This window comes from Coturnix japonica, chromosome 3, assembly GCF_054131305.1.
Source record: "Coturnix japonica strain WE chromosome 3, WE-NBRP24, whole genome shotgun sequence".
Classification (NCBI taxonomy): Eukaryota; Metazoa; Chordata; class Aves; order Galliformes; family Phasianidae; genus Coturnix; species Coturnix japonica.
The window spans coordinates 52,296,797-52,310,614 of NC_140665.1; the positions used below are offsets into that span (position 1 = coordinate 52,296,797).

At 48.8% G+C, this 13,818-nt stretch overlaps 1 protein-coding gene across 1 annotated transcript; it reads left to right on the top strand.

Annotated features, from left to right (window-relative positions):
- Positions 1-8,698: 8,698 nt before the first annotated feature.
- Positions 8,699-12,743, top strand: OLIG3 (oligodendrocyte transcription factor 3). Its single transcript, XM_085541614.1, has one exon. It carries the CDS (start codon positions 11,758-11,760, stop codon positions 12,574-12,576), a length of 819 nt encoding a protein of 272 aa, XP_085397740.1. The 5' UTR covers positions 8,699-11,757; the 3' UTR covers positions 12,577-12,743.
- Positions 12,744-13,818: the final 1,075 nt, after the last annotated feature.

Genomic DNA, 13,818 nt, shown 5'->3' on the forward strand with positions numbered 1-13,818 from the left:
AAATATGTGGTTTCCTAGTAGTTATCACAGCTTAGAAAGTAGTGCAAAACACAGTAAATAGTGGTCTCAGAAACCCCATATTCAGATGAACCTGATTCTGCCTTTTGCTTATCTTCCAGCTGGCAAGAAACCTCAGTGAGATTTCCTGTGTAATGGAATGCAATAATATTCTACACTAGATTAACAGGACTTAACACCCTCCTTCTACAAAGGTAATCTTGCCTCTATCCTTCATCATTTTCATTAAGCAAACACAGCAAACTGAAAATACAAATCATATCACTGAGAGACAAATGGATAATGAAGGGCCACTGAAGCACTAATCCAACTAATCTTACCTTTGGCTTCTTGAATTTGTGTATATTCCAATGGCACAAAACAGTTCCAAATTCACCCAAATGATTTCAGTGGTTCTCCTTTAGCCTACAGGGTGCCACAACTTTTCATTGCATTTACAACCATCTGAATCTAAATCTTGAAAAGATATTAATTCTTCACTGATTTAAAGTGAAACGGACTCTAACTGTTGCCATCTGAGACAGACTGTAAAAACTGGGGCAGATCCCTAGCTGATGGGAATCCATCAAAGACATCAAAATGGCAATGAGGTTCCTAGCTTATGAAGCCTGGATATAACACCCTTGATTTATGAGAGCACTAGGAACAAAGATTGAACACTGATGTGCCCAGGTAACGACTGTTTGCAGAGACAGCAATATCTTGATGTCCTTCATCATGATGTACTTCAGCTCACATTCTACAGATCTGGTCACAAATGGGGACTACTCTAATGGTAGCAACCTACTCTGTTGCACAGACAAGGGGCAGGCTGCATCATCCTACTCTTCAGGACACTGCCAGGCAGGAGGACTCTTTGACAGCTGGCATATGAAACCCTTCTAGAAACATTTTAAGGTCTTGTCCCAACTTTGAGCTAGTTGTGCCCCATGTCCTCCATACCCACCACCCAGTACAACACAGATTTGCCTTTGCTCAGTGTAAAAGCCCACATACGTAATTACCTTACTTGTACCACTACTAGCTATCATAATGAATGGGTTGGAGCCATATTTTTTCTTAATGTCTCGTCTTAGCTGTTATGTCAAAGTGACTAAACAAACACTTAACTCTTTGCCTTTAGGGACTTTGCTGAGTACCCACACACCAAAACTGAGTTTTGCCTGTTGCTGCCCCAGCACTTCTAACCCAGGCAAAGCGCATGGTGGCCAGGGCCCCTAATTGAGGGCAGCAGGGAGAAGGAGCCCCACTTGAGCCCAACACCCCACCAAATGCTCAAGCCCCTCAGCCACTCTTCTGTCTGGGATGAGAGTCATGGACCAAAGGGATTGGGGACTGAGGGCCTGGAGCCACACTGAGGGGCAAAGTGTAGGGTGAAGATTTAAAGATCTTCTCTGACATGCTCCAGCACTGCTGTCAGATTGCAGCACAGGAGCTTCCTGAGCCAGAAGTGGGTGCACCCACTCTCCTCATGGCACCATCCGCAAGGATCCATCCTGCTGGGAATTTTTCTGATCCCTATTTGCATCCAGTGGGAATGAGTTTCAGAGGTTATATAAAAAAAAGATACTAACTGCCTTACAGGCAAGTCCCTTCTCTTCTCCAGCTGGGAGGAAGTATGATGCAAATCTCAAGTAAGTGAACAAGTATATCACCATACCCTGAGTTTTTTCTTTGTTCAGAAGGGCTGGGTCCTGTGAAGCCTCCTCCTGTGGCAGCCCATAGGACAGAACTCGTGCAGAGACAGTGCAGGGCAACAGCTGCAGGCAGGGCAGCATAGCTGAATTGGATGAGATTGTGCGTGAAATGTCAGAGGTGTCCCTTCAGTTCCAAGGCTAATAACATTTCTTCACATGAGCTGCATTTCTGTACCAAGTAGTAAAGTCCACCTAGCTCCACCACTGCTGAGTTAACTAGCATTTTATCACACATAACAATACTATTCCCTGGATTGTTTGCTTTTAATGAAGTGATTTTAGACATCGGGAGGGTTGGCTTAGCAGCTTTCCAAGAAAGCATCTTATTGCCTTATCTGTGCAACATTAAGGATCTGTCCTTCTGTTGTATGGCATTCAGGAGGTCCACATGCTGCAGAAATAGACTGATTTTGGGATGCTCCATACTATGTCTAAACAGCAGGTTAATTTCAGCTGACACTTATTTATGAAAGCACAAAGTCTGCTGAGATAATAAAAAAGTCAACTCCTAGGGAATATATAACCTTAGATTTTCTTACCTAAATGGTTTTATCTAGAGATTTATTGAGCAAAATAAAGATTTGCCTGGCAAATAATGTTATCAATTGCTCCATATTTTAAGATATTTTGAAAGCACATACAAAAAAACAGATTAATTTCCTTTTGCAGTATCTACTGCAGAGTATAAACACACTTTATTCAGTGATCAGCCAAGGCAATGTAAATTAGGCCTCTGATATTTGGGAAATTCACAAGGCTGAATTATGTATTTGAATTATACATTTGGAAAACCCATTGGGTTTGTTGGCATCCAGGTGAATGTTAATTTTAACTAGCAGGCTGGTCAAACTCTGAGCTGTTGATGCTTAGTAGTGACCACATTTTCCTTGTAAAAGATAGAGAAATTTCTCATTTCTGCCCTATTACCTATGTATGGTTAGAGGCTTTGAAGCCTGAAATCAATTTTCAGAGAGGCTGAATAAGTAATAGAACTGGTAAGTTGTAAGCTGACTTCTTCTCTGTTGCCTTGTAAAGGTTTTGCAAAGACATCTGCTTACACGGCCTGATTCTCACTTCTGTGTGGAGTAAAAAGGTCCCCCATGACACCAAGAGCTGTGCCTTTGACTGGGGCTGCGATCGCAGCTCCCCTCATATCTTTGTGTCCGGGAAAGGACGGAGCCGTAGCCCACCATTCCCTAAACAAATCTGCCATTCAGAGCGGCGAGGTGGGGAAATAATGAAGTCAGCACATTAGTGCCTAGCCTGCTGAGCTCACACTGCTGAAAGCTGCCAGTGGGTGAATTTCCCAGCATTTGGAAACTTTGTCTCAGTTCTGTGGGTTTGCTCAAGTGTGCGAAGGCTGTTTGCAAGGGAGCTTTCCCGCTGGGTGGGTTTGCTTTCCTCCTGGCAGCTCAGAAAAGGTGAGAGATCTCCTTCATATCTTCCCTGCCCCCACTCCCGCCCCTCGCTCACCCCACAAACACAATGCTTTTCCAGCAGGTCCCCTCTGCTAGGGAGCTTTTCCCTCTCCCAACTCCCACACTGGGACATTTTTCCACATTTCCAGGATTACGGCCACTTTCACTTAGATCTATGTGTGTTGCCTCCACATACAAAGAAGCACTTGGGGACGGGATTAGTAGGATTAGAAGAGATTCACATATGTCCAGTTCAAGCAATTGGTATTCAAAGCTTTACACTTTCAAATGCCACCAAGGGAGAGAAAAGGAGCTGAGAGCTTGCTTTGCATTTCAGCACCTTCCTGAGGGGGACAGTGCTTTTTATGCGGGTTTAGCGCCCTGCTTTGGGGGATAAACACATTCTGCCCCTTATTAATCCCGCATGGTGCAGTGCCAGCACCCAGAGCCACAAACGCTTTTGCTTTGCTAACGCTGGTGGGTCTCTGGTTAGCCTGGAAAAGAAGACAGCGGTATCGTAACTTTCCCGTTCCTCTTTTCAGAGCAGCCATTCGACGAAATCCTGGCGAAATCTCTGTGGGTTTGTTATACAAATAAAGGTTCTCTCCTCTGCAGCTTTTTATGACTATTTCTCGTCTGTTGTTTGAAGACAATAAACTATCACCAGCCGGGGAATATAAAGGCACAATCTTGTGGAATTCTTTAAAGTGTGCCTCTGCTCGTGTAAGTTGTACTTCTCCTGTGTAAGTGAACTATTCATATAGGCAACACAAGGCTTAAAGAATGAGAATGTGTATTAGGTGTTTCAGGCAAAGCATTAGAAAAAGAACTACTTTTTTTCCTTTCCTTTTCTGATAGACCAGCTTCCTCATTGCCTCTAGGGCAACATCACTGGTGAATTCCTAATATAAGACGCACTCATAAAGGCACTGTCTACGTTACATAGTCTCCTTTCTGGCAATCTAAATATAAACAAATTACATTGTTCAAAATGAAAGGGAAGATTTTAATATTAGTCAATGTAGTAAACTACAGCATAGTGAGAGATTTTTGGAGCAGAGCAGGTGGAGTCTTTTTTTTTTACCCCCCTTAATACATTCATCCATTAATTAATTCAGTCATTCTTTTGTTCAGTCTTGCTGCTCACTTTCTGCTCACTAGGATAAAAGCTCTTGCGGGATACCATGTTGTTCACTATGACTTATAAGGGACAGGAGTACATATGCAGCCAGATTTCAAAAAGCAAAAGAACATGGACTTCTCATACTGTGTAGGTTATCTTGTTGGTGATTTTGTTGTTGCTGTTGGTTGTTTGTTTCACTAAGCATGCATGTGCTTTACAATTTTCAGCCCAGGAAATATAGTTCAGAGTATATGAAATAGGCTGGAAGAAATTGAAGCTTCAATAAAATATCAGTTATGCTTTCTGAATTATTTCAATTTAATTTTATTTTTAAAGGCATGAAGTTCCTAGAGAGTATCAGCTGAAGTCAATGTATTTGATGTGAATTCTATTATATTAATTATATTATATTAATGATAATACTAGAGAAAGTCAGCATGAAGCCCAGAACATCTTTGTTCTTGTGAATACGATGGGCCAAGTTTGAGCAAATATTTTGTTAATTTGACATTTTTTCATCTCCAAGAATTGTCTGAGCCTTATTTTCATAAAACAAAAACAACTCAGATGGGTGTCATAAGTGTTCTGGTTAAAGGATTTAGATGTAATGAATTCTGGTGATTTTGAGAAGCCACAAAATTTAGCAGTGCACAAGTGAAAGTCTAGAATTTCAGGTAGGTGGAAATCTTTAAAACAATGAAAGATGAGGAGGATATCAGGTCTGTACAGACTCCACAGATTTCCAGAGAGCTCTGAATAGTTCACAGACACTGATGATGCAATGCTGGGCTCCTTCCTGCAGTTTAGCAAAACGGTGGCAATATCTGCAGAATCCCAAACTGTTACACGTTAATTAGCCATGTCAGGTGCCTACCAGCTGCGGAGAAGAGGCTCACCTAGTAATGAAGACAATATGAAGAAGAGAAGACAATTCAAAATGTGTGCACTTGTGAATTTAATTTTAAATAAAATTTCATTTTCAGCAGTGCCAAACACAATTGCTTCTGACTTCAACTGTGAGCAGCAGTCATGCAGAGCTCTAAAATTAAAAATGCATATAATTGTTTGCATCTTCACCTTATCGTTATTATTATTATTATTATTATTATTATTATTATTATTATTATTATTATTGCTGTTGCCTTGTCTTCACCATCTATTTTACTTACTTACAGATTACTCCCCTCAATGAAGATTTTGCACATCTCAGCAATGTCTTTACCTCTTTTGGGTTTTCTGGTTTCACTGAACTATAAATGATGATGGTTACTGAGAGTTACAGATCGCTGTTTACTTCCGCAAGGACACTGTGCTGTCAATGAGTGGATGAGATAAAAAGTGTATCGATCTTTGAGCCAAATGGTGTTTTGGTAATTAAGAGGCAAAGCATTCTCCTTGTCTTGTTTGTATTTCATCCCACTCTAAAGCGATATTTGCATTTGGAGGAGCCTTACTGCACACAGCTCACCTGGGTGTGCAAAATAAGTGAAAGAAAAGGGAGGGGGTAGTATAGGAACCATGCAGACTGCATGTTTTGGAGTCCCATCCCATGCTCCCAGCTAGCATTTCCCACTGATAGGCAGAGAGTTCAAAGGTGCTAACTTCCACCAAGGAATTATTCATTTCCTGTGTATTATTTTCTCAGAAATTTGCTGGCAGTATCTCAAGCCACTGAATTCCATACCAGGGCAGAGGTCCATGAGGGTCCCAGCTAAGCACCCCTGTGAGAAAGTGTCAAAGTGACAAACTTCAGGACATCTCTGGGTACATGAAACTGCTGCTACTGGACTCTCACCTTTGGTTTGGTTGCCAGTGACTGATAGACGAGATGGCTTCAGGAAGGAAAGAAGGGAAGATGGCCTACTTTTCACTCTTCCCCTCTCTGAAAATGGTTTTGCTAAGTTTCAGTGGCTGAAAAGAAACTGAATGCCCTCATCTGAGTTTTGTGTCTGTGGCTGTGTGAACTCTCTCACTAGCCTATAATTAACATATCACTAATAAATTTCCTTCACAGGAAACAAATATGAGAGGGCTTGCCCCCAATTAAAACATTTTTGCTTAAAAACAGAATTATCTCACTGGAATAATTAAACCCTTCCTTACAGTACTCACTGATTCCTCATTGCAAAGGACTGTTCTGGTGACTTGGGTTTTAGGGGCCTGACCTCTGGGTCTATTGAAACTGAGGGACATCAGTCAGCTTCAGAAAGGTTGATTCTGGCCCTGACAGACCTCATAATCAGCAAACAAACACCCCAGTTCATCAGTGTTTCAATAGTTAATAGTTAACCTTTGATGATTAAATTAAAAAAAAAAAAAGAAAAAGAAAAAGAAGAAGAAGGAAAAAAAAAAAAAAGATGATGTCAGTAGATCTGCTCTCCTCTCCCTTCCTCTGTCTTTTAAGAGATGGGAATGGGACTTTTACAGTCCTTGTTGCTATTGTGTCTGGGCCCTTCAGAACCTACTGCAGCTCCAAGGAGCTACGGATTGCAGTGCTGTATCTGCAGGTCTGGGACTTTTCCAGCCCAGTGACCTATTCTGACCGTGCAAACAGACTGCAAGGCTTCAGGATCTGGGAAGAGAACGACAGCCCGTGTAAACCGTGAGCATCCAGCAGCACAGCACTACATGCATGGCTCACACACACCAAGCACAGTCCCTCTGCAGTTACATTGGTCCTCAGGGACTTCTCTGAAGTGCTGCCCCCGTTGTGCGAGAAACAAACCTTTTGGAAGGTGGGTTGGTTTTTGTGCAGGTGTGGTGAGCAATGACTGCTGGGCCATGCAATGCCAGCACTGTCCTTGTGTGCCTCGTTCTGCCTGTCATCATTCTTCTGTATTATACTTGTCCTTGATGTTATTTTCCTCCAGTGTATTTCATTTTTCTGTTTGTGGAAGTGCACTTGCATCAACACGGCAATTGCCATGAAAAACAGACCGCCTCATCTCAGCTCCAACTTCCAGCAAGGTGAGAATGGACTCACTTTTTTAGGGAAGGGAAATGTGACTTAAAACAAACCCCACAAGAAAACAGTAACAGCAACAACAAAATCCCTTTTTTATATATAGCAAAACCTCCCTGAATATTTGAAGTTTCAACAGCTTGACTAAAAGCAGTACAGAGAGAGACTCAGAATGATTTTTAATACCAGCCCTATGCCTTGGCCGGGCCAGATTTTACCGTGGTTTCTGGTGTTCATTAGCATCTCATTGCACATGTTGTCCCATTGATCCCAGTGGAACAAGCCCACACAATAGAGTTCTATTCAGGAGTGGTGAAGGCAGCCCCTACGCCCATCCCCAAACACTGAGATGTGGCAAAGGTTTGTGAATAGGCTGCAGATAATTTTTGTTGTGTCTTCTAGAATTTGTACTTGCCTATTAACTACCCATAAATATTCGCCCGAGACACTCATTGTTTAAAATTGAGTTACAAAATGAGACAAGGATTTTTTTTTCTTTCTCTTTAATGAGTCATCCTTGTTTCCTAGTGTCTATTGGGAGAGATTTTCAATAATTTCTATGGCTTTATTTATTTTCACTTTAGATGTTAAAAATGAATCTTCCTACGCTTATTTCCAAGACAGCAAAACATTTCAATCTTTAGTCTTTATGAAGGTTTCCACTCGGGCCTAAGAGAACTTTCAATCAGCTAAGAAGCTTTTACCAAACAGCGTTGCATCTGGGGTGTGTGGTGGGGAGCAGAGAGGTGGAGGGAACCTCTCACACATTCTCTGTCTTCTGCTTTGCTTATATCTGATATTTAAATGGCCTGCATGGCTACGAGGTGAACTCAGTAACCAGTGACCACCTGCAAAAGCATGAGGGAAAGGGGTCTTAAAAGCCAACGGGTGAATTTCTGTAACAAGTGTGAGCGGATGGACGGAGTTTGTAGTGATGCAAGTGCAAAATACTGTAAGAGATGCGGGAGGCAGGCAAGAAAGACAAAGAAACTTGTCTATTGGCAACACTAGTATTTTAAATGTGAACACGGGCAGAAGAGAAAATAAATACAGGCTGCTGAGCAGCGTTATTATCGTGCGGTGCTGTAACAACCCGGCCTTGGTTCCAAAGTTTGTTTATCCAGAACCCCACACTGAGCCCATTCTGCACATGTGAAGCGTGCAGCTCTGCGTATATGCATTGCAGCATTTGCTCTGCAACTGAGTTCAGTATCATGAAGGCAGTGCCAGTATTACCAGACACTGGAAACAAACTGGTCAATGGCGACTTAATCATCTTTTCTTTCTTTCTTCTTAAATTCTGAGGACAGCAAACTGTATCACAGTTGGCTGAACTACGGCTGAGAGCTTTAGAAACGTTCACTTGACTTTCTATAAGCCCTTCTCCAAATAAAATAGATGTTTCAAGTGTATTTGTTACAGGGGAAAATAAAAAAAGAACAAATAAAGAACAAATAAAGAAAAAAAATAAAGCTGTCGATTAAATGCCTTTTATTGTTTACAGAAGCTGATTTCAGGCTTTTGTCGTATATCAGAACATTAGCAATTATCACGTCCCTCAATAATCAGTGTCCGACGTTTCCAATTTTACTGCTAAGTTAGAACAGCGTATTTTTTTCAAGAAGTTTTGCAAATCAACACTGAAATACAGAAAGTAAAACGCCGTCCTTAATGGGCGGCAGTGCGGTGCCCCTCGGCTGTGCCCAGCGGGGCTGTGCGCCCTCAGCATCCCGCAGGCGGCTGTGGGACACTTCGAGCTGAGCGCGATTTCCTTTTAAATACTTAACAACGTTCTGCTGTGACTCCGCGTTGCCAACGAGATTGAAAATAGGTGAACGGAGTAGAGAACGCCCGGCGTTCTGCCGGCGTAGCGTCCAGTCTGGGTTTATCTGGCTGCAGAATTTGAGCGCCGTATCAAATTCTAGGGCAACTTTCGATCGCACCCTTGTAAAACCCTGCTTATGCAAAGCAAATACGCCGTCAACACGGTAAATAAAAACTCGTCACTTCGTTGAAGGCAGTCAGGTGACGAGAGAGCATCAGTCGGAATTACACCGTCAATCGAAATGTGGTCCGGTAATCACAGAATCAGAATCACAGAATTGTAGGGGTTGGAAGAGACCTTCAGAGATCATCGAGTCCAACCCCCCTGCCAAAGCAGGTTCCCTACACCATAATAATAAACCGTAAGCGCAGCCGGCGGGCGGTTCGGGAGCCTGGGCCGCCCTGCCTTAAAGGAGACGGGTGCCGTCTGCCAGCCCGACCCGATGGATGTGGCGGCACCAGCGCGGTGCTGAGCTCACCCGGAGACGCCGGCGAAGAGCGTCGGCTGAAGCAGAGAGCTGCCCCGCTCTCATGCATACATACCGTCAGCATTAGCCCTCATTACAGCGCTAACGGGCGTAACAGTTTAACGCTAAAAGCACGGTTGTCCAAACGTTCAAATTAAAGTAAAGGTAAACAGAGAGGGAGAAAGTCATAAAACCTCCTAACAAAACAGCAAGAAACATTTAGGCACTCGACAAATTACGAAACGGATTCCAAGCCGCCGGCCGGCAAAGGTCAGTGGAGTTACGGGAAGCGAGATGTAATATATTCCTTCATAGAGATGCTCTGTATGAGAAAAAAAGTTCGCCCGATGCCCCGAAACTCTGACAATTCTAAACCGGGCTCTGCCTCAAGGTGCGCCCGGCACCCGCCGCCCGGCAGAGAACACTGAAGGACACGCAGCCCCGCACGGCGGTACCTCTCAGCCCCGTCCCGCGTACCGCACGCTCGGGCCCCGCTGCAGCCGCGGCTCCGGGGTCTCTTCCGAGCCCGGCACCGGAGCCGGGAGCGCTGCCAATGCCCCGCGCTCTCCGAAGTCGTTCGCCTTCCGCAGAAAGCGCGTTTTCCTCCATGGCCAAATCTCCCTGCCTTTATGAAAACGGAAATTAAAAGGAGGAGGGATGAAATTTACTTCGGTTCAGTCGCCGTCCAGCCGCCGTTTTCGCCTTTCTCTCAGCCCCGCTGCCGGCAGTACTGGATTTCCGACTCCCGGTGTTAGTTCCGTCGCGGAAAGTTTTGACGCGGATTGACCCGGCAGAGCGGCCCCCAGCGACCCACCTCCCGCTTTCACCCCGGCTCCGGGCGGATCCGGGCCCCGCTCCGAGCCCCGGCCCGCTGCGGGACGGCCCCGACGAGCCGGGCTGTTCCTGTTTCTTCCCCGACGGCGTCTCTCCCCCATCGCTCTGATCCGTCCTCGGCGCCGAACCTCCGTTTTCCTTCCGACGCCGCGCGGCTGCCGGTGCCGCCGTGCGCCGAGCTCCTCTCTCTCGGCCCGACCCGCCGGGAGGGGCGGTGGAAAGAGAAGCGGGACCGACGGAGAGGCTCCGCGGGAGCGGACGATGGGACGGCGGCGGCCGGGTCCGGCGGGTGCCGTCCCCAAGAGCGCGGAGTGCTGCTCGGGCTGTTGCGGAGAAAGCGAGATGAGACGGCGTCCCGTTCAGTTATTGCTGATACATCCTCCTAAGCACGGGGCAATTTACCTCATCTCTTTTTCCTTTTTCTTTTTCTTACTCTTTTTCTTTCTCTTTTCCCTTTTCCCTCTCCCCTTTCTTCTTTTCTCTTCCCTTCCCCTGTGGGATTCTCTGTCAGTATCGATAATCAGAAGGTTTTAATTTCCCTCAGCAGACGAGGCACGATCCGACTCGGCGGATGACAGTTTCCCACTCCCCCTTCTCTCATCTCCCCACACCCCTTTACCGTACCGCTGTCCCGCCGGGAACTCTTTCCCATGCCCACGCTCGCGGGTGGAAGCGACCCGACGGCTCCCAGCGAGTGGTGTCTACCCCGCGCTCTCGGCTCGTCGGGGCGGGGAGCAGCGGGTCGGAAACACCGCGGTCGCTTCTCCGGACGGACACTGTAGCCAGTGCCGCACGACCGACCCTGAACGGGGGGCCGAGCCGGGAAGGGAGGGCCGGGCTGCCCCGACGAGCGGGCAGTCCCCGCGGCCCCGGCTCCTCGCAGAGAATGGGGTGCCTTGTTATATTGGAAATGAGGGGCAGGGGGAGGAGGTGGCGAGCACGCGGAGCGCCGGGTGCGCGGTGTCAATCAGAGAGGTTTTGTGCCTCCTCGGCTCCTGACGGTCCGTGGCTGAGGTGTCCCGGGTGGCACCGCCATGAATATGAATAGGGATCCTCGCTAAATGGGACAGTCAAAGCGCACCGCCCTGAATAACGGCACGTCATCCCAACTACACCACTATACATAGGAGGGCTCCTTTTGTCTCCGCTCTCCGCCGCAGCCCTATAAAAGCCCCTCGTAGGCAGGCGGAGGTCAGTCCCGGCACACACCCACCGCCGTCCCTGCGAGCGGGGCGCCGGGCAGCGCTGCCGCGGGGCCGAGGGCTCTTTCCCCCGCTGCCGGCCCGAGCTGCCGCCCGCCCGGCGCCGTCCGACCCCGTCCGACCCGTCCATCCCTCGGTGTCTCCCGGAGGAGCCGCCCCGTTCCGCCGCCTCCCGATCTGGGCAAGGTGTCTCGCTCCGGCGCTCGAGTACAATGAATTCTGACTCCAGCTCCGTCTCCAGCAGAGCCTCCTCGCCGGACATGGAAGAGATGTACCTGCGGGAGCACCGCCACCACCACCACCACCACCCGGAGAGCCGCCTCAACCCCGTCTCTTCCACGCAGGGCGATCTGGTGCAGAAGATGGCCGGGGAGGGCCTGGCCCGGGGCGGCACCAAGGCCCAGGGGGAGGGCGGCAAGTACAAGATCAAGAAGCAGCTCTCGGAGCAGGACCTGCAGCAGCTGCGTCTCAAGATCAACGGGCGAGAGCGCAAGCGGATGCACGACCTCAACCTGGCCATGGACGGGCTGCGGGAGGTGATGCCCTACGCGCACGGCCCCTCCGTCCGGAAACTCTCCAAAATCGCCACCCTGCTCTTGGCCAGAAACTACATCCTGATGCTCACCAGCTCCCTGGAGGAGATGAAGCGCCTGGTCGGGGAGATCTACGGCGGCCATCACTCGGCCTTCCACTGCGGCACCGTGGGCCACTCCGCCGCCGCGCACCCGCCCCACGCCGCCGGCGCCGTGCACCAGGTGCACCCCATCCTCGGCGGGGCCCTCTCCTCCGCCAACGCGTCTCCGTCTCTGCCGGCCTCGCTGCCGGCCCTGGGCACCATCCGGCCGCCCCACTCCCTGCTGAAGACCCCCTCCACTCCCCCCGCGCTGCAGCTCGGCGGCGGCTTCCAGCACTGGGCCGGCTTGCCGTGCCCCTGCACCATCTGCCAGGTGCCCCCCCCGCCGCACCTCTCTGCCCTCTCCGCCTCCGGCATGGGCCGGCTCTCGGCGGACACCAAGGACCTGCTAAAGTGAGCAGCCCCGGCCCTGCCCCCCACCCCCGGGACAGCGGGGCCGGGGGGGAAAGGACCCGGCCGAGGGGACGCTGCCGCCCGCTCTGAGCCTGGAGAGTAGCGATCCCCGCGGTAAAAAGAGTAATAATAGCGGTGGGGAGAAAATGTAAATAATTCCTTCAACTGAATGCAAAAAAAAAAAAAAAAAAAAAAGGAAAAAAAAAAGACATGGTTGTCAGTGCAGTGCAGTGCTCGCAGCTGCTCACAGACGATGGGATCGGCTCCGGGCGCAGCTCCGCGGGCGCTGCTTATCTCCTCGCACGGGACCGCCGCGGGCACTGCGAGAGAGTTCCTTTCGGCGTTGGTCTCGGCGCGGTTCTGTTCGTGGTTCCTCTCTTCCTCCCTCCGCGTCCTCTTAAAAACCAACAACAAACCAACAAAATAAGGAGGGGAACGGTGCCAAGCACAGCGCGGCCCCTCCGGGCCCGTTTTGCCAACCCCTCGCCCCCCACCTCCTGAAGCCCTTCGGCGCTCGGTTCTCCTCTCGGAGAACAGTTCCGTTTCGTTTTGCGGTTGTTTCGTTCGTTCCTCTCCGTTCTGGTTTGCATGCGGGGCCGGCGCGGCCGGGCCGCTCCCCCTGACAGTGGCTCGGCGCAGCCGGTGCTGTCCGTCCCCCACCCGGCGCCTTTCCCCTCGCGTTTGCTTGAATTGCTATTATCATTAATTCTGTTCGTTCGTTCGTTTGGTTTTGGTTAGGGCCTCAAAGACAACCCCGTGTCTTTATTTTTTATATATTCTTGATAACTATCGATATATTTATTATTGACCAGTGTTTCTGGATGAGATTTCCAAATAAAGTTAAAAATGAAACATCGCCGCTTGGTCCTTCTCTGTCTGGGGCCTGGCCGCCTTCTCCCGTGGCTTTCCCGGGTCCCCACCCACCCTCCGAGATGCCCCGCGTCGCTCCGACCCCGCATCCCCGCCTCGTCCCCCATGCAGCAGCTGGGGAGGGAGGCTCAGCTCCGAAGCCCGAAGCCCCGCAGGTTTCGGTGTTTCGAAATGCGGGCGAGGAAAGATCAGAAGGAACACGGAGGAGAACTGCCGGCGGGAGGGGGAAACGGGACGTTTAAACGGGGATGGAGGCTACTGTCAGCAAGGAACCGTGAGGAGATCCTATCGTGAGTGGGCTCTGAGGAATGGTAACAACCAAATCGTTGTTCAGACATCAGAACAAATACATGGAAAACTGAATGATCAAAAGGAG

What these genes read in the sequence shown, in the direction of transcription:
- OLIG3 (XM_085541614.1), top strand. Translation starts at nt 11,758, where the DNA reads ATGAATTCTGACTCCAGCTCCGTCTCCAGCAGAGCCTCCTCGCCGGAC.